The sequence below is a fragment of the Protopterus annectens genome, chromosome 1.part1 (genome assembly GCF_019279795.1).
Source record: "Protopterus annectens isolate FY-2018-M chromosome 1.part1, PAN1.0, whole genome shotgun sequence".
Lineage (NCBI taxonomy): Eukaryota > Metazoa > Chordata > Ceratodontiformes > Protopteridae > Protopterus > Protopterus annectens.
Window position 1 is genome coordinate 1211730056 of NC_056726.1, and position 21431 is coordinate 1211751486.

At 47.3% G+C, this 21431-nt stretch overlaps 1 protein-coding gene across 1 annotated transcript in view; it reads right to left on the minus strand.

Annotated features, from left to right (window-relative positions):
- LOC122809287 (deleted in malignant brain tumors 1 protein-like) overlaps nucleotides 1-21431 on the minus strand; it is a 471120-nt gene that overhangs the window by 164055 nt on the left and 285634 nt on the right. Inside the window, exon 3 of the mRNA XM_044080667.1 lies at nucleotides 381-689. Within this exon, the coding sequence (XP_043936602.1) occupies nucleotides 381-689 (309 nt within the window). The remainder of the gene's footprint in view (nucleotides 1-380; nucleotides 690-21431) is intronic.

Below are 21431 nucleotides of genomic sequence, written 5' to 3' on the forward strand. Positions count from 1 at the left end.
AGAACCTAAAAATGTGTACAGGGAACTGAAAAAACAAGAGTACATTTTCCCCATTTTATGTTAAACCTTGTGGATTCCACTTTTTGTACTGTCTGCATGTTACATGCATTAATTCTGGACTTTAAAATAATACTATTTCTTTCGGTTTGCATTGTTTGACTTGCATCAAGCCTATTTCACTTCAATTCTTTATCTATGTATATAAAGGGTAATATAATCTATGATGGATATCTCTTCTCTTGTATCATCACATATAACCAGATGCCAGAAATCTAGAAGACTGTTGCTTGCTTGCTTGATTGAGCAAAATTTAAGGTTCCTACAGAAAACCTGCACAAATAACAACACAAAATGGTTAAATAATAAAATATTGAGGTCACCTGTTTTGGAGCACACCACACCAGCAACCTGTGTTCCAGCACTAAAATTTGATATTGCACCACATGACTCTAAGCTATTTTCAGTGCCAGAACATGTGCTGCCCAACCATATATTGCCAGATTCCTCGCCCGCGCTGGTCACATTTAGAATAGCTTGGACAGTACCGCAATTAGTTTCTTTGCACAATACATTTGCCATATTATTATCCCAGATGTTTGCAGACAGCACTCCCCAGGATGACTGTGAAACAACTTCGACAATTCCAGAACATAAGCTTCCCGTGCTCAACAGGCGAGATCCCATTGCTCCTACAAAACAAGTAAGAAATGGGTCGGGTTAGTGTAGCAAACTTGTAAGAAGACATGACTAAGGTTTTACAAAACATGCCAGGTATATAAAGCAGAGGACACAGATCTGAAGATCTGAGCACAGATTCCAATGCACTGGGGCATCAGATCCACACTTATATTAAACAAAGTCACAGCATATGCACTATGCTAAAACTGGCATAGTCATTGTAGTATTTACATTAAAACAGCTAATCTACAAAATAGTTTTCTTTTCACATTTACTATTCAGTGCTATATTTTGTATGGTGGGTACAGTACTCTGATCATATCTTTATGTTTTCAGCTAAACAATTATGGGATATCACTAAAACTTTAAAGAGAAAGCAGAAACATAGTACCTATTAAACAAGAACTTTACTGCTAAGTATGAGATATCAGGTCAAGTGTTTTGTGTAGCTAAAATAACCAGTAATGTCTAACAGAGGGACAACTATATTGCAGATTTATGAAATAAACCATCCTCTTGTCCTGGCTCCTCATTTGTAAACCAGTCAGAAAATTAACCATATATATGAACTGGTAATGAGTTATCAAATCCACCCCCCAACACATGGACACACACACACACGCATACACACACACACACAAACACACACACACACACACACACACACACACACACACACACACACACACACACACACACACACACACACACACACACACACACACACACACATATATAAACCCATTTAATCTGGTTCCTTATTTTTAAAATGTTGGTTTGTATGAGATGAAGAGGAGTGTTTCTTAAACAACAAATACACCAAAAGAATCATTTGAAGGATTATTATAGATTTTGGGTCCATTAATAAGTCACTGTCATACAAATCATTGTGGTCAGCAGTAACTATTATATGCCATGGGATGCAGGAGAAAGGCAAAAGTCAACAATTATGAAGTCTGCAATGTTACTAATGGGTCCTGAATTCGAATTTATAATTGTCTAGCTTACAAATCTAAACTAAATTCTAATCTATAACATATTACTTTACTTATCATTATCTATATAAATCTGACTTCTGATCTAGTCAGTCATTGTTAAGTACATTACTGTCAGTTTTTTAAAGAAATCACAATGTATTAGTGTTCTCTCTCAGAGATGTTAATTTTCTCTAGTTTACTCTGTTGCATTCCTTTTGCTATACAATTCTGTGAAAGACCTGTTTACCCTGCCTGGTCAGTCCACTTTTCCATCGTTCTTATTCCTTCCACAAATAGTGATAGTTGTCTCCTTTGATGTATTCCCAAGAGCATTGTCCTATATATTCTCTCTCTCTCTCTCTCTCTATATATATATATATATATATATATATGTATATATATGGATCCCTATCACAACACCGACACGCCACAAAGCCGACACCCAAAACACTGACACCAAAACACCGAAAACACACAAAACCGACAACTCACAAAACCGAACACCATAACACCGACACCCAAAACACCGACACACAAAACGTAAACTACACATTACACACAACTATACATGCACTAATCGTAACCCAAACCCTAACCCTAAGGTCCGACACTACCGCACACTTACCCTACCCGCACCCTAACCCTAACTCACTTAACCCGCCCCTAACCCAAAGACTGTTACTATCGCACACTCACCTAACCCACGCCCTAACCCTAACTCACTTAACCCGCCCCTAATCCAAAGACTGTTACTATCGCGCACTCACCTAATCCGCGCCCTAACCCTAACTCACTTAACCCGCCCCTAACCCAAAGACTATCACTATCGCACACTTACCTAACCCGCGCCCTAACCCTAACTCACTTAACCCACCCCTATCCCTAGAGTTCGTCAATATCGCACACTTACCTTACTCACACCCTAATGTCTGTCAATACCGCATACTTACACAGCCTTTTCACATGTCGGCGTTCTCAGCATCGGGGTTTTCATACATCGGTCATCTCAGTTTTCGATCTTCTCATGTCGGTGTTCTCATCGTCGGCGTTCTCAGCTTTCGACATTATCAGGTAGACCCATATATATATATATATATATATATATATATATATATATAGATATATTTATACACACACACACACACACACACACACACACACACACACACAGACACACACATATATATATATATATATCTATATATATATATGTGTGTGTGTGTGTGTGTGTGTGTGTGTGTGTGTGTATATATATATATATATATATATATATATATATATATATATATATATATATATATACACATATATACATATTTATTTATTAAAAAAATGATATACATATGGGTGGTTTGGGGGGGTGCACTGCAGCTGAGGATGCTTGCGGTGATGATGGTGATGAAATGCCTGAAATGGGTAGTAGGATGTACACTGTAAGACAGATGCAGAAATGAAATCAGAGCACAAGCCAAACTAGCCCCAGTTCCAGACAGGGTCAAGAAGAACAGATTATGGTGGTTAAATCACATGCTGGAAAGCAGTGTTAAATCAGATATGGGAGAGAGAAAGAGAGAGAGAGAGATAAGAGGAAGGAACAACAGATGGATGGATTGCTTGACAGAAAACCTAAGACAGCTGGGCCTGACTGATGAAGACAGTGGGGATGTTGGTCTGAATAGAAAGACATAGAGACAGTTTACATGACACCGTCACTCCATGTAAAATCCAAAAAGGGGGTTATCTCCTTTAAATGACAAAGTAAAGCAGCTATGAAATTGCCAGCAATATAACAATCAAGCTACTAGACAGGGCAATGGAGTCTAAAACACACAAAAAATCATGTTTTCAAAATGTAAGCCTCCTGCACCCTATCACTATCATTTATATAATAACTCTTGAGACTGCATAACAGTGGTAAAAGGGCACAGTCCCAGTCCCCATTGCAGTAGGGTTTTGCACTGCTACAATCAACAATTGTTAAGCCACACAAAACATAGTAGCTGTCGACCAATAATGGATTGGCAAAATTATATCTTCCTTTATGTGGTTGTATATTACATTATCAAATCTTTAAAAGTTTGAATGTCATATGGTCGAACCCATATGATCAAACTTTTAAGTTCAAAAAGCTAAAAAAAAATAAACAACAGAAAAAAATCTACCTAACCGTTTTAAGCTCTCCTGCACCCCCCATACCCTCAGTCTTTAAATATACCAACTCCGAGATCACACTACAATGCAGGATAGGGAAATCTTCCCATTCTGCACTGTACAGAGATCTCCATTGAAACATTCAAACTTTTAAAAGTTCGATCATATGGGATCGACCATATAACGTTCGAACTTTTAAAAATTCGATAACGTAATATACATTCTCCCATATGTGCATGTGCAAGTGCGTGCCGTGTGTGTGTGCGTGTGTGTGTGTGTGTGTCTTTGTTTGTCTGTGCATCTGTGCATGTATACATGTACATGTGTGTCTGAGTATGTTTGTGCATTTCTGTGCCTGTATGCAAAACTGTACATGTGCCTTTAATATCTTTTTAGTTATATGGGTAATCTTGAATATAAATGTGCATGTGTGTGCATATGAGTATGCTTGTGTGTATGTGTGTGTGTGTGTGTGTGTGTGTGTGTGTGTGTGTGTGTGTGTGTGTGTGTGTGTGTTTGTATACAAGTATGCTTGTGTATGTGTGTGTGTGTGTGTGTGTGTGTGTGTGTGTGTGTGTCTGTGTATGTTTGTATACAAGTATGCTTTTATGTGTGTGTGTGTGTGTGTGTGTGTGTGTGTGTGTGTGTGTGTGTGTGTGCAAGCATGTGTGTTTGTATATGAGTATGCTTGTGTGTGTGTGTGTGTGTGTGTGTGTGTGTGTGTGTGTGTGTGTGTGTGTTGATAACATGAATAACATGCATCAAGTAAACATGGAGGAAGATGCACAGGAGAGAAAACAAGATGTAAGGAGCAGAGTACATTGGAAACAGATGAGATCATGACTACTTATTGCTAGTAAGAAAGAAAGATGGAAGTGGTGGAGGATACATATGTATAGTAGAAGGGTTAGAGGTAAGGAGTGAGGTTTCAGCAGGTTTAGTACATGTGTACAGCCAGTTGTTGGTAAGGTGTTCCTTCAGTAGTTGTTTAAATTTGGAAGTGTTGGAATTATTGAGTATAATTTGGGGTAGGGCATTCCAGCTTTTGGAAATCTGGTTAGAGAACAAGTAGTCACCATAGCTATTATTTGATTTGGTAACTTTTAGATACGTCTTGTTGGTAGATCTTAGGGATCTACTACTAGAGTGAGGTTGGGCGAGGTGTTTGAGAGCAGGACAGTTGTTTGGATTATGGAAGATTATATAATTGAAGCATAGTTGGTCATAGGTAAGAAGATTTGGAAGTTCTAGCCATTTTATATATATATATATATATATATATATATATATATATGTACCCCGGGATTCATGAACCTTGCACCAGGCGCCAGCATAGCGTCGGCGTTATAACGCCAAATATGGCTGCTGAGCGATTCAGGTATGAATGAATTCCACGTGCACTACCGGCGTGCGCCGGACCGTCTCCGCCCCCGGCGTAGGTATGCAAAACACACTGCGTGCGGTATTGCACCATGCAAATGAAGGCAAATAGCGATCCACGAAGTGGCGCAGGCGTAGCGTAAGGGCACGGCAATGTAAACCAAAAAAAACGGTTTACATTTACCCAAACATGACCGAGGAGTAACGGAAGGCTGTCAAAGTCAGGTATCATACAGGTGCAATATGCCAATGTGGAAAGGCACCAAGAATGTCCAAAGAAAATATGCACAAAATGTAAAAAATGACATAAATGGCACGTACGTAGAAAGAACAGCAGACCCCCGGGATATGTGCACAGAAGTTGCAAAGCAATGAAATAATATGACAATGTCCTAAAAGAGCAGTATAACACACATCAGCTGCACAGCCACCACACACCATAGTATGTATGTAAAGCTTCAACCCCAGCGCAATGGTTGTCAAGGAGTGGTGGCGGTGTTCGGCGCCGTAACCATGTATTAGTAGTCAATTCCATGCAAATGAGGCAGATAATAGTGAATCGCAAAAACGGCGCTGGTGTAAGGATGGAGCAAACGGCGTAGCGGTACTACACCGAGGAGTGGCCTACACGAGATACATGTCAACCACAGAGGGGTGTGCCACCGTAGGAGGAAGGATATTGGAGGTCAGCAAATCTGGGCTGTACAATGCACATCACAGCATCAGGACTGGCGTGTGAGGAAATAGATGCGCTGAGAGTACATAATGCGCGCACAGATGCATGTGCACGAGGATGACTATGTTCCCCAAACCAGTCATGTGACGGCCTCCCCGTCAACAACCACGGATATAGGAAGGTAATGCGGAGAATATGAGGAAATGCGGAAGCAGTGTAAACGGAGCCGTAATGAGCAATCAACACCAATCAATCCAGGAAGGGCAAACGGCAGCAGCTGGTAACTCTGCATGCAGACCCCTGCATAACGGGAAAGGGGAGGCATATGAATGCAAAGATAGTAGGGGATGTAGTAGAAATGCAAAGAGCAAAGAACCGAAATAGCACAGCCAAGTACAGAGGTAGCATAACTGCGGCTGCAGATAAAATGCATCATATGCCATGTGCCTGCAGGATGCAGTAATGTAAGATGCAAAGCCAAGGCAATGCAGGCAACTGTAATGTAACACTAAAGGCAATACCGTTGCAGTAGCAACCGTAAAACAACGGAAATAATCCATGGATACGGCTGCACAGACACACCCAATGACATCACCGGGTATACAGCACAACAGTATTAAGTGTGAATGCACACAACACACAGCGCGATTTCCCAAATGCCGCACCGTAGGGTGTAAACAGATGGGGAACTTTTAATATGTATATGCTGGGTGCCGCCGTGGCCGTGATGCATAGGTATGTGGCACAGACAGACGGAGTTGCGGAGGATGGTGCCGACAACTACCGTAGGCCTCACAGGAGAAGGAGAGTGTTCAGACCAAGGGTGACCTACCAGGGGCTGCGAGACCTGGAGATAGCAGAGTGCTACAGGGTGGACAGGGACACGTTACAGCAAATAGTGGAGCTGTGCCGGCCACGCCTGAGAACAAGAGACAACAGAGGGGAGCCCATCCCAGTGGACACAAAGGTATGTGTGAGCTTGCGAATACTGGCTACAGGTACCTTTCAAAGGCCAACCGGGGACATAATGGGCATCTCACAGGCATCAGCATCCAGGGTACTACACCAGTTCCTGGATGCCATGTTACCACATGCCCATGAGCACATATATTTCCCCAGATCTCAGGAGGAGTTGGCAAGCAATATGCGCCGCTTCCACTGTGTGGCACAATACCTGGAGGTACTGGGTGCGATAGACTGTACGCACATAGAAATTAAGTCACCACCCGGGGAGCAGGGTAGACGCTACATAAACCGCAAGGGATACCCCTCCATCAATTGCCAGGTCGTGTGCAATGCGCAGGGCATTATCATGGATGTGTGTGCTGGCAGCCCTGGAAGCTACCACGACTCCCATATCTGGCATGCCTCACAGCTGTATCAGGTATTCGCCAGGGGGGACATCACACAAGGTCACCTTGTGGGGGATGCTGGCTACGCACTGGAGCCGTGGTTGATGACACCCATCAGAAATGCACACACACACATGCAAGAACGCCATAATGAGGCACACGCACAAACAAGAATAATCATAGAGCGTGTGTTTGGGATGTTGAAATCACGGTTCCGGTGCTTGGATACATCCGTTGGAGCCTTGCAGTACTCTCCAGGCACAAGTGCCCACATATTCATAGTATGTTGTATGCTACACAATATGATTCTGCGGAAACAGCTGCTGCAGGGACATAATGCTGAGGCCCACCAAGCCCGCCACAACTGCCAGGGCAAGCACAGGCACAGGGCGTTCAGCGCCATGGACACACTGAGCCAGCCCCAGTAGGTAGACAGAGGCGTACCCAATATGCCTACGCCCTGGCAAAGAGGGAACGCATAGCACATACTTTGACAGTGTAGGCCCCATGGACTGACACCTCCTGACCTGCACACACAGTAAAATGGACGCCACACAAACATGTCCGCCCGTAATGTGTACCGTATGTGCAGACGTATGTGTGACTCCAACAAAGGCACCGCCCAAACACTGCACACCCAATAGCCAGCAGAGCATGGAACGCCAACACCTCACCGCATGCTGGTTCTACAGCACACGGCAGATGCTGCCACTATCGCCGCAAGTCGACCACATATGTACTCATGTGCATACACAGATACGGAAATAGATATCAGTACACATGTAGAAATATATGTACGCATACACAGATATAAAGTACAACAGGGTAATATGGAACCCAGGGATGCAAGTTCACAGATAAGTAGGACGAAATCTCCACATAGTAAACATAGTGACCGACAACCCGATCATCGGGAGGGTGGGCAGAGCAGGTAACGCCAGCCATGGAAATGTCAACCTGCATCAATACATATCCGCGTGTCGGGATGATCACCAGTCCACGGTACAGTAACGGATATGCGTGTCATATCCATAGGATATGAGTGCGGAGATACACACCGCCGCGATGCGCCAACGTAGGTATTGTGTTCAACCGTTGGTGCGGCGGCAAGCATACCAGTGAAGTGTACGACATTATGAGGAACGACTCATTTGGGGTGTAAAACAGTTCATGTTCCTCGCAGTTCCTCAAAGTTCCACATTGAAAATGTCTGTCAAACATCCATTGTTAGGAATGTATATAAATGACATCCTGGTAAATAGAATTTAATCATAGTAATTCATTAAAGGTTCTTCACTGTAAGTAAATCAGCATATTATAATCATCCTATGACCTACCTAGCTGAAGTTGTCACTATGCCATTACTATGTGTTCCACATTATGCCCATTTGTTTCACATTACTAATGTGTGTGTCCCTCAGTTTGGAAATAGAAGGTTGAGAGCCATGGCGGCAATATGTGTATGTGTGAGGTGAGGTTGTCGTGTGTTCCGCTGTGTGTGTGTAATGTGTGTGCCACTGTGAAATGTGTATGTAGATGACATGTCACAGGCGGAGTGTAATAACGCGAGGCATACAGTACAGGAACCATAGGCGTATGTACAGCAGTACCCACAAAGTAGTACTGACATCTCCTCAGTGGCTATGCACGTGGCGACGTAAAACGATGCAAAGCGGAAATGTCCCAGAATGTACCACAGGGACATAGCCAACAGGAGATGCAAAGGACGCATGTACAAACCATGACCGTATGTATGGCGGCCATAAGGTAGACTCAACACGATCCGTCGGCAACGTTACACAGCATCAGGCATGTACAGCGAAAATACGAATGTGCTATCCTGGCACCGATCGTGAACACTTACGGTCCCGTAAATACCGCTGTGTGTTCCACGACCGTTAAGTAAGCAAGCGGCACACGAATAGGAGGTTACCGGTAGCATACAGGCCGTCCCAAGTATAGGACCACAATCACCGTAACTATCAGTGACAAAATGCCAATGGATAGTAGGCACGGACGAACATCCGCAGATATATAACCGATGTGAAGGAGGAATACGTGCAGGAAGCACACATGCAGGCGATACCGACACCACACGACATCAACAAAACAAACATTCCCGGAACAACAGACAGGTAACCTGCAGCTCCCCAAGCAGGGATGGAGCACACACACAAGCATATCTTGTATGTATAAATGCAAGACTCACACCGCACCGTCACCCACATCCGCAGATATACCCCATCGCACATATCAAAGGGATAACAGCTAAAACCGTAGCAAAAACATACAGGCAGTCAATGACAGCGGCATACCCACAACAAGCCGTGTGGGAAACAGTAGCAGCAGCTGATGCATCCATGTATCCGTTGTGTACAGGAATATAACAGCTATGTTACACATCTGAATGCACAACGCCATCGACAGATGCCACCAGGACACGGAGACCCACATGTCGAACAGAATTCCATACCCAACACACACAATCCACGGCTAACACCACAGCGAAATGTACCTGACACCACACATAGCGGATGCAGTCACACAAACATGATACAATACATACCATCCTCACGAAGGTATTGCAAATAACCAACGGCCACACGAGGAATGAACCATGGCCTAGTGCCGACGCCAGTAACGCGAAAGGAGGGGATCACCGGTGATATGCATAAGTACACACCGAGGAATAGCTATTGGCGTGATTAACCCACATGCCTCAGGTGACGGCGAATATAAGGAAGACTCCTGGATATTCAAACCGTATGTTCATACCGAACAAATACGAATACAAAAGAAGGAGTAGCAAGCAAGTACTGGCGAATACAGAACCAAAGGCGGAAAGGTATGTCGAACCCACGACATGTACTGTTGTGTAACGCATGATACGTATGACGAATCTGTACAGTATGTGAACGGTGTGTGTAGGTAAAGATACCTGTCCATCAGGCAGAGAGTGGTGAAAGTTGGTTATGTAATGCTAAGCCACGCAGCATACCAACGACTGTGGACAACGTGTGCGCAGCAGTGGGACAACATGTACACACCGGATAACCCCAGGTTAGGCCTGCCACCTTCTCAAATGGCCAAAGTGGGACATTTTCGGGACACACATCAGATGTTACAGGTGGACACATACCCATGGTCAGTACAAAGGGTAGAACTGTACTCTTTTGCCTAAATAAAAGCGTAGTCTTGTAGCAGTTTAGTTGCTTATTGTGTGTCTTGTAACATTTAGGAATTTACATACATAAATAACTATGTTATGCAACTCGTACATAAAAATGGGACATAATTATGTCCTACAATCTCAGGACATTTGCCATTTGTAATATGTTTTGTCAGGACACAACTGCCCAAAGAGGGACTGTCCCTTGCAAAGTGGCACAGGTGGTAACCCTACCCCAGGTCTGCCATAGGGGTTTCAAACACAGAACAATGCCACCACCCACGCTGATGCTGGCAGTGGATATCCAACAATGAAGTGCCACAGCAGGGGATAGGACATGTATGTACAGTGTCACAGCACACATGTGCATGGGCATATACCGTCGATGTCATACGGAATGTGCGCACGACGTGCATGTATCCCACGCAGTAGGGGTGACTATGTCAATTATGTGTAATGCAAAGCTGTCATGATGGATATGTTCAGAAATCATAGACAGTATCACAGGCATAGCATGCATGATGGAGGGATGGCCTAATGTTATGTACATAAACAAGATATGTATGGCCTGCACATATGGGACAATGTAGTAGCAGAATAGTTACCCGAAATGGAGGGAACAGCAAGTAACCATGTCCAAACGTTCCGTAGCAGGTGCAATGTGTGTCACAATGATGTCCAGCAGGGCCGTGTAAACACGTGTGCAATGTACACAGTAGTGACACCCCCCCCATGGTAGTGTCCACTGAATGCAGAAGTGGATGTCAACTGTTATGTCTATACAGTACGTCCGCTGTGGTGGTACCATGGGTCTGTGTCACCCTACCAGCAAGGGAGCTATCACATGACTAGTGACACAGTGTGCCCCTGTGGGATGTGCACAGGACCTATGTCCCACAGCACGGTGTGTGTCCAGTCTGTGGATGTCACAGACGCCCGGGCCGAGCAATGTGGCATGTGTGCACACATGCAGGACTGCTCCTCCCACCCTGCCCACTGCAAACGCCATGTAGGAGTACTACATGCATCAGTACTGTGGAGAACATGGCCCATGGCAGAGTAGATTACACCCCTGTGTTAGTGGCATGCAGGTGAGTACAGATGTGTTACATGACTGTCATTTGCATATGTAAACTGTCTGAGCCAGGTAGAGATCACAGCATGACTATACTGAGACATGTAACGTTGTATCCATTGTGTAAGGTACACCACACGTGTTATTGTAACACTGCCCGCGTGTACATGTGTGTATGGCACAGGTACAAGGGCACCCAAGGTATCAGCTAGACATACGGTCCAGAAATGCGTGGTCCTGCACATGTGTACCCACGCCATGGTGAAATATGGCAACCACAGCACCATGTGGGGCATGTGTGTGTACATCAACCATGTACAACGTGATATGCCTGTATAGGGACAGTATCCATGTGATACACACCGCATGACTGACAGTATGCAAAGGTGATGTGTATGCACTATGTGTGATGTAACTGATGCAATGATATCTACATGATATATCTGCCACACTGACACCTGTATGGGTGTTAGCAATATGAGTAGGATGAGCTAGAATGCTGCCAGGTATGTAGATGTGGTATATGTAGGCATGGACAATACTGTGTGACAGCAGGTAGTGTACATATGCATATACTGAGCATGAGGGGCCACATGTCTGAGGACTGTGCAATGTCACACGTCCGTGACTTGTTGTAGTTAGCATGATATGCCTGCACCACTGTGTGACCTGTACAGGAGGCACATGGCGTAACATCCCGAGACATAGGGTACGATGTGATGCTGGATGTGTACATTGGCAATAGCATAGAGTGGAATGGTGCTGAAGGGCAAAGAGCGGATCATGTCTGATGTGATACCCTCTGTACCACCCCAACCACCCATGCAATAGTATGACAGGTGGCCAGCATGGGATGTGGTGTGCTGTGGCACACATAAGCCCAACAAGGGTGCCAGTAAAGGCATGCAGGTAGTCAATGAGTGTGTGAAGCATGTATGTCAAGATGTGGCCCAGTGCCATACTGAATGGCCCAGTCATGGGTGTAGAAATGCAGCCCCATACGTGCAATGCAGTACCACCCATGTGTAGTGTGATAGATGTGGTAGTGTGGTGGTCAGGGTACACAACATACATGAATGGGCTAGCAGTCACTGCAGTGTGCTGCTGCAGAGACATGTAACAGCCAGGTTGGCGGGATACAACAACTATGGCGATCTGAGGTGACATTGGGACTGTGTTCCCGGACATAACATGTGCATGGCAGTACTATGTATGTGTCCACAGGGTTAATACAATGTCCAGCCAAGGATTGGAACCCTGTAGTGAGTGAGAGTGTGTAGTGTTGGTAGGTACCCCACTGGCAGGCACGATGCCAGCAACATCTGTGTTGGCAATGCCTGCATGACTGTGGTATGCCGCATTGAATGTGGATGTAGTCAAACAGCAGAGACATACCACCACACTGCGTGAGGGCCCACACTGCAATGTCTGGCAGTCATGTGTAGGTAGCTAGCTGTGGAGTATGTCATGCACCATGAGGACACACCATGACTGTCAAGTGACACACCACACACAGGTGAACATAACTACCGTGCAACAGCCTGCACATGTGCCCATACAGCACGTGTGCATGGAACAGGAATACCACTGTGGCGTCTGTGAAAATGCCAGTACCACCATGTCTCTGTGTGGAATAGCATGGTCCCTACCAGTGTGTAAATGTAGCAGAAGTGCACTGTGATCAGTGTTGGTATAGGCACATAGACTGTCCATCGACGGGTGCCATGCCATCAACTACCTCTGTCAGTGGATGTCAGTAATAACGGCTGTAGAGTGTATGTACCATGCATGCTGCTATGGTTGTGTGTTTAGGGTGTGGCTAGCAGGGATGAGAAGCATGGATGTTCAGCAAACAGAGGGGGGATGTGTGTAGGCCTAGCACACAGACACATGGTAGTGTAGGTATGGTATGTGTCGTGTAATGTGTCACCCAGCTATGCGTACTGCATGGCCAAGCATGTGTGGGTACATGGGAGTCCATACTAGGGAAGGGCGTGTTGCTGTCAATACATAGCAGTAGCAACTGTCCTAGGTGCAATGTACAGTATGCCAACACGACCGGCATGTAACCTGTGGTGTACAGTGTATTCACTGTCGCGTGTCACAATGTGCGTAGCGGTCACGAACATGGGTATCTGAACATGGATTACCTATGATGCAATGTGTCTTGGGAATATACAGTATGTGTGTAAATCACTGCATGGTGTGGGAACCACCCACCCGTGTGTGCTGCAGTCCAGGTATGTGCCTGGGAGGTATGATCTGTGTACAATCTGGACTGGCAGGTGTGCCGTAGGGCATGGAGGCAGGTCCCAGGCACTGCAGATAAATGACATGTGTGCTGTACTGTGTGTGCAGTGCTTGTGTACAGCACAGTGGAGGGTGTAAGCATTGTCACACATCACTGCATGCTGTGCCTACCTGTGACAGCCCTGCCGGAGACAGACATGTGACACCGCTGCACAGGCAGCATAGCATGTGAAGATGTACATGTGGGCTGCACACCTTAGGCAGATGTCCACAGGTCATGTGTGCCACGGTAGTGTGGTTGAACACGACTATCAGACTGGACAAACACCACATGCCTGCATAACTACAGTATGACCATAGTCAACAGTCCCAGTGACAGAGTAGGCCAATGTACACTATCCCTGTGTGCAGACCACTGGCTACTGGACACCTGGCTAGACACACACCTGGAGGGTTAATTCACCATTGAGCCATCACATGTCCCAGTCCATGTGGGCCGTACAATGTCATCACAGGGTGGTCACAATAGCAGGTGGCAAGGCAGACATGGTGTACCAGGTGATGTGTCATGTGTGCATATGTCGAGTAGCACAGCCGTTCACATGTCTGCAACATACTGGTGCATGATGTATACTGTTACATGATGAATGGAACTGCACTGTCATCCACTACAGGGCCATCTGACACAGGTGTGTTGTGACTGATGTAACCCATGTTTGCACAGGATACACACTGCTGTTGTAGGCAGCCATGCTGGTGGCTACTAGTGATATATGCAGTGGTCATACAGACATACCGTACACAGTGTTCATGCAGGAATGTCCATTGTCGTGGACGATGTGCTGCTATGTGAATGTAGGTGTGTGTTGTGAATGTTACACATCCAGAAGACACCATCTGGTGCAGTCATGGTTGTCAACACCAGTACACACATCCACAGCAGTCAGAACCCAGTCCTGACAATGTGTGTCAGTCACCTCCTGTGTGACATATGTGCACATGGCGGAACACCTCCCACTGTCATCTAAGCTGGCTACATGATGGCTGGAATGTGCTGTAGAAATGTACAATGCTGGTAGCCCAATGAAGTACCTGGAATCAGACACAGTACGCTATGTCAGCCATGTAAACCATGCACAACAATGACTGCCCAACAGACACAAACAATGCATTGACACATGGAACATGTGCACATGACAACCCCCAATGAGGTATGTTGCACATATTGATGTACAATTGTCATCTATGGCCATAGCATGGATGCAGACACACATACTCCACAGGTAGTACCATGTGATGTAGGTAGGGGCATTGCTCGTACATGTCACAGTAGCTGTACACACACATGTCCTGCATAGCCGTCATGTAGGGGTAGCTGTGGTATGTGACTACTGGACATGCCCATAAATGACCATGTCCCACAGGAGATGTGTTATGTGTACCACATGTGACGGCTGACAACAAGCTGCGATGTGTACAGCTGCCGGTGTACCTGTGTGACATTGTCTGTGATGGGTGCAAAGGCATATAGTATCGTATTGCATGCACACAAGCCCCACATAGGTCCATAGCCTGTACATACAAGACAAGGAGTGTGTGGGATGATAGCAACCCACAGGAGGAGATGGGTATGGCCGGCAGGCCACAACCACATGTGTGTGTACGGTGTTCACGTCCACCACACATGACCATCTGAGAGGCTAGTGTTACAGCTGTACAGGGTTGCATGCATATATGTTCAGCAACATCCCTGTGTGTCCCACCACTGGCCCATGGACCGATGGACACCAACCATATGTGCAGATATGACATGTGCACAGCACATCACAGATGCCTACTGTAGAACAGGCTTACTGTAGACATGTGCACAGTAGGTCTGTGCCAGCTGCAGTCAAACATGTAATGTGCCGAACCACACCAATAGTCCAGGCCATGCCACAGATGGACGCATGCATCTGTGTATGTATGGCTGTGAATGTCCGCATAGCAATATAGCTGTGTCACCGTTGTGAACAACAATATGAATGTGTCATATGTGAGGGGTGCGTCATACGCATATGGTCTGATCGACTATACCATCAGTGACCCTGCTATGTGAACATCCCTGTCCCCATACATGGATACCTATGCTGTGCCCAACACCACATTCACAGAGGGAGGGATGGCGGTGTGTAGTGCAGCAGCAGACATGGGGTGGCAGCAGGCACTGGATGTACACATATGTGGTACCCACATCAGTGCAGGCAACCATCCATGTGCACGGGATAGCGGTGTGTGTCCACATACAGCACTGTGTTGATCAATATCCCAGCACATAGCACCTGCCAGGTTTACAGTGTATGCATGGATGTGTGATACCTGCATGCACCAGACACACCCTCAGCAAGCAGCGCAGCATACCTCGGCTGAGGCCAGTGTCCACACCATGGCGATAGACATGTTGAATGTCCATATACACATAGCACTGACATATGGAATGGACAGCCACCCTGCCAATATCGTAAACCTCCAGGTGGATCACAACCCAGTGCCATGTATGTGGCATACCCTGCCATACCATGCAGACCTGCCCAGCAAGGCTGCATGAGCTATCACAGTCCTACATGGTGCAATGGACAAAAGGCACTCTCACTATCAACCATACACAGCAGTAATGTGGTGGTGATGCACCCTGTGGTGTCACAGGTGCTGTGTGATGCTTTGGACAATGTGTGTGTGTACATGCTATGCATGGCCTGTCCTGCTAATGTGTCATGGTTACACATTGCCCTATGTCTATCACATGTGCAACACAGGTGAGCTGTGGCAAGTTGTCCGACACCCGTACAGTGCTGTGTGGATGTACATGGCACGACACATGCATGTGCAGGTGTCCATGTGTATGTGTACAGTGCCACTGCTGACGTTCACAATGGCTACAGACGTGATGTGTACTGACATATACACAGCGTCCAGGTGAACAGCAGCACCGACGTCACATGGGGACCTATGCCAGTGATATGGACACAGGTGCAGCCAGGTACACATGTCCACAGCTGGCTAACATCTACATGGTGATGGGGTGGCAAACAGATATGATGTGACACACACTGCTCAATGGTGTGAAGCCAACACATCGGCTGTGTCACTGCCACGATGCCTTTCACAGATTACTGTGCAGATGTCGTACTTGTCATAGCAATGTATCTCCAACAGTATGCCAGCACAGCAGTGTAAATGTGACCTGCCACCATCATTATGTCTTACAGATAATGCCACGATCCCAGCTTCCTGCATTCAGTGGACAGGAGGAGGAGGTGATCATACCATACCTCCATAGTAATCATAACATGTTATTTAGTCATGTGCCACAGCAGGCACAGGAACGACAGGAGATGTGGGAGGAGATGTGCAGGAGGGTGAACAGCCTGGGCGGATGCAACCGCACTTATCAGCAGATCCGCAGGCACTGCACAGACCTGATCCGGCATGCAAAACAGCGTGCCGCTGCAATCGCCAGACAACAACGTGGGACAGGTGGTGGGCCACCAACCCAGCCCCCACTCACAGCCATGGAGGAGCTCCTGGCCAGTCTGGGGACACCCACAGAACAACACGCAGAAACCCATGTGTCCATCGTGGAGGTGGGTGTCTCCCGAACTATGAGCTTGGAGCTGCATGGTAAGTCAGGGTTGCATGTTTGTATGATAAGTGACGGGGTGGGTGTCATAGTACAACACATAATATAGCCATACATGCCAGGTATATGGCCACACAAGACGATACTACAGTATGCTATGTTGTGTTAGCAGACATGTGCATAGCACATGCTAACTCACAGACGCATGATGTGACATGCACACTGCTGACTGTGGCGATAGTAATGGATAATGTGTATACCTTTGTGTCATCCCTTTACAGGTACGTCTGGCGTGTCGCAAACACAAGGGTCTGTTGCAGGTAAGTCTGTTGCTAGTCAAAGGCATGATATGGTGTATTGATATTCCCCATGTGTCCAGGCATGACATGCACACCTGTGTGTGCCCCAGTCACGGTATACAGGTTGCACCACCCGACACACACACCACCCATGTACAGTAGATACAACCGTTAGCGTAGAGTGGCATGACACCACACAACCAATTGGTGTGTCACTTTGCATTCAGCTATGCATACAATGGTGTAGGTGTTCCACAATGGCTGCATGTGTAGTATGCATCGGTATGCCTCTGCAGTATGCACACAGTACCACATAGTGAGCTGTGATCTTGCCAGAGCACAGGTGTTACCAATGTGACCTATGCCCCTGCATCGGTGCACGCAGACATGGCACATGCCATGTCCCATGCACGGATGTCTGGCTGCAACATTGTCACACCATGACATGACCTATGCACGACATAGCAGACATCCACACTGTCTGCATATCTGTAGGGAATGTGACACCTTACACTACTATGGTTGTATGTCACATGGGCCACCACAGGGCCATGTGCACGATGTCCACCACACACAATTGTCAATGACCCAGACAGACAAGGCCATGGTCGATACCTACAGGCATGTTGCCACACAGTACATCCACAGTGGGTAGTCACCGTTGCACCCTGTACACACATAGTGGGCTCATCACTGTAGTGGCCCTCCTGGACATCCGATGTAGTACACCACTGACATGGAATGCCTCTCCACAGCTACCACAGGTGCCTCCAATATCCACCACATATGTGCTGCTGAGCGGCTTAACTGACTGACAGACATGGCAATGTAATGCGCCCAGGTCACGATCACACAGAAACATAACTGTGTCCTGCTACTGTGCAGTGGCACAGTGCCCGCCTCCACACTGTACAGCTATGTACACAGCTCACACCAACCGCACCTGCACAGACATCCCTGTTACCCATACAGTGTATCTGTAGACTGTACACATAACACTGCACCATGACAGCCATTGTGATGTGGTGCATGCGGTGGGACACCATCGTCACATGTCCACATGATACCACACATGTTTGCGTGTACATGACATAGTGTCGGCAGACATGTGTACTCCCAACTCGCCCGCGGCCACACGGTGTATCACGGTGATGCATGCAAACTACCATGAATGTGTGTACTGCATGCCTACTAAAAGACACCTGCCTGTTGTACTGTTCCCACCAGGGCAGTGTGCATACTGCCACTAGGAATGTGTGGTCTACATTCACTGGTCTGTGGCGTGTGAATGCTGCATGCCACCTGCAATATCACATGCATGATGTCTGTGTGTGTGTGTGTGTGTGTGTGTGTGTGTGTGTGTGTGTGTGTGTGTGTGTATTGTAACTGACGGTATGCCTTTGTATTGACAGGTGCTGTAGGTGAGTTCCCCTCCTGCGGTCCAGCTGATGCTAGTGTCCCCACAGATACTAGTGGTGATGACCATGTGCATGAGGCACAGGCAGGGTCATCACAGGCACACACTGTGCCATCGGATAACATCACACTTACGTCCCCTTCATCCCTGAACACGGTTCAGATGCCGACACATACCCCAACACCATTGCCCATAGATGACGGTCAGTCAGCGTCTGTTGGCATCGAGCAGGAATGTGTGGTGGCTGCAGAAGGTGTGGTTACACACGATGTTGCCAGTGTAATGACTGGTGCAGTGCCACGCAGGCATGTGGCAGGTGCTGCTCGTAGGGGGAGCACCGCTAGACATACACCTGCCATACAGGGTGCAGCAGCTGGTATAACCAGACGCATGTTCCAGACTGTAATGGCGGCGCAGGCATGTGCCGAATGGCAGAACCAGGAAGGGCAGAGGCTGCAGAGGTCTGCAATCCGTTCCTTGAATGACAACATCCAGGCATTGGCGAATGCCCAACAGCATCTTGCCGATGTTCTGGATAGGAGATTGGGTGAGATGGCTGGTATCCTCGACCGAGGCATGGCCATCCTTGAGCGTGGGCTGTCCGTGCAGGAACACCAGGTAGGGGTGAGGCATAGGGCACATGGGCGTAGGCCAGCAACACCACTTGGTGCAGGTCAGCGTGTGCGTGCCACCTCCCATGCCCACCCACCCAGTGCTGGTAGCAGCAGCAGTGCAGCTGCTACACCACCACACCAGGACAGAGCAGGCCACGTGGACGTGGCCCTGGACGCCCCGGCGTGGCACGCTTCCAGCGGACATGTGACATCGGAGAGTGGACTGTCTGTACCTACACCCGGTCGTGCCCGTGCACCCCAGGCAGGCCCGGTCACGTCGCTGCAGGCGGACACAGTGAGCCGTAACACCTGCACTGTACAGTCTGGGGCTGCCAAGCATACCCGTAGGCATCACAGATTAGTGAACTGTGTACATACAAAACCCACACACAGCAAACACGACTGTAGGGCTCCACCACACCCACATGCAATGTACACAGTCATGCCCAGTCAATGCACAGGCCCTTACACACACACATGATGTCATCCATTGGTACAGCCTATGCCTGTGGCACACATATCACCCTGTGCATATGATGAAGTCTCTGCCACATAACTGTGAGCTACACCATCAGTGCATGGTTATGCAAACATATTCTGATGCACAGGGTGGACAAGATAGTGAGAGGTGTATGTGATACCTGTGTCCGCATAGTACGTGATGTGTATGTTGTGGTGTGTGTGTATGGCTGGTGACAGGTGTGTATGTGATGTGGGTTGTGCACTGACATCATGCAGCAGACATACCATGCAGGACAGGTGCAGCATTCATTGTTCTGTGTACACAGTATGTGTGGTGGTTACATGTGTAGCACCATGTTGGTTCAGTTAACCCGTATGACAATGATGGTGTACTTGCATGTGCCTACTGGGAGCACTGTACTTAGTCCCCCACGCGTAGTCGTGGGGTACCCACAGGCATGTCTGGCAACATCAGCATAGCACAGGTACCCGCACTCGGCATGGACCCCTACATAGGAACATAGGCGCACATGTACATAACAGGGTATGTGCCCTATGACATGTGTGGACCTAGCGTGACCGTGTGTGGCTGCTAACACCCCTCAGGATGGGGATGCCACATCCATCAGTCCCCAGTCCCTCGTCCAGCACTGACACACAGATGATGCCTGGCGCATAACTATATCCACACATCCACACCTCATTATTAGTCCTGGACGAAGGCAATCAGTGCCTTTCCTTCACATGGGCTGGCACTCCTCTATGTGTTGTAGGGGGTCTCCGGCCATTGACCCTGTTCCCCCAGCACGTCACACTCATCTTTGTGGTGATGTGTGTGACAGTCTCTTCTGTGCCCGTGTTTTCCTGGAGCCTAGGAAGTGGAATATGCCCATGTCACCCAGGTCAGACATGGCCGTGTATGCCAGGCACAGATCACCACAGAGCAGATGTGCTGTGAAGGTTTACAGCCGGAGTCCCCTTGGTCGTGCAGCTTGTGACACATGTCCTAGCACCGTCATCCCCGCCTGGTGTAACGTTTGCGGTCCTTCCAAGTGCTGCAGGCGTCTGGTTAGCTACAGGCCAGATGTGCCAATGTACGCAGTCATTGCTCTGGTGTGATGTGTACAGGGTACAATGAACACCCCTGATGTCGATGCTTCCTTCAAGACCAGGAGGCCACAGTGGAATGTCTTCACACCCACATTGCCATTGTGTGTGTTGACAGATGTTAACGACAGGTGTCGTAGCCATTTCCATGAACATGTCCACCATCTGGAATGGCTTACCACCTACATGTGACATTGGGCCGAAC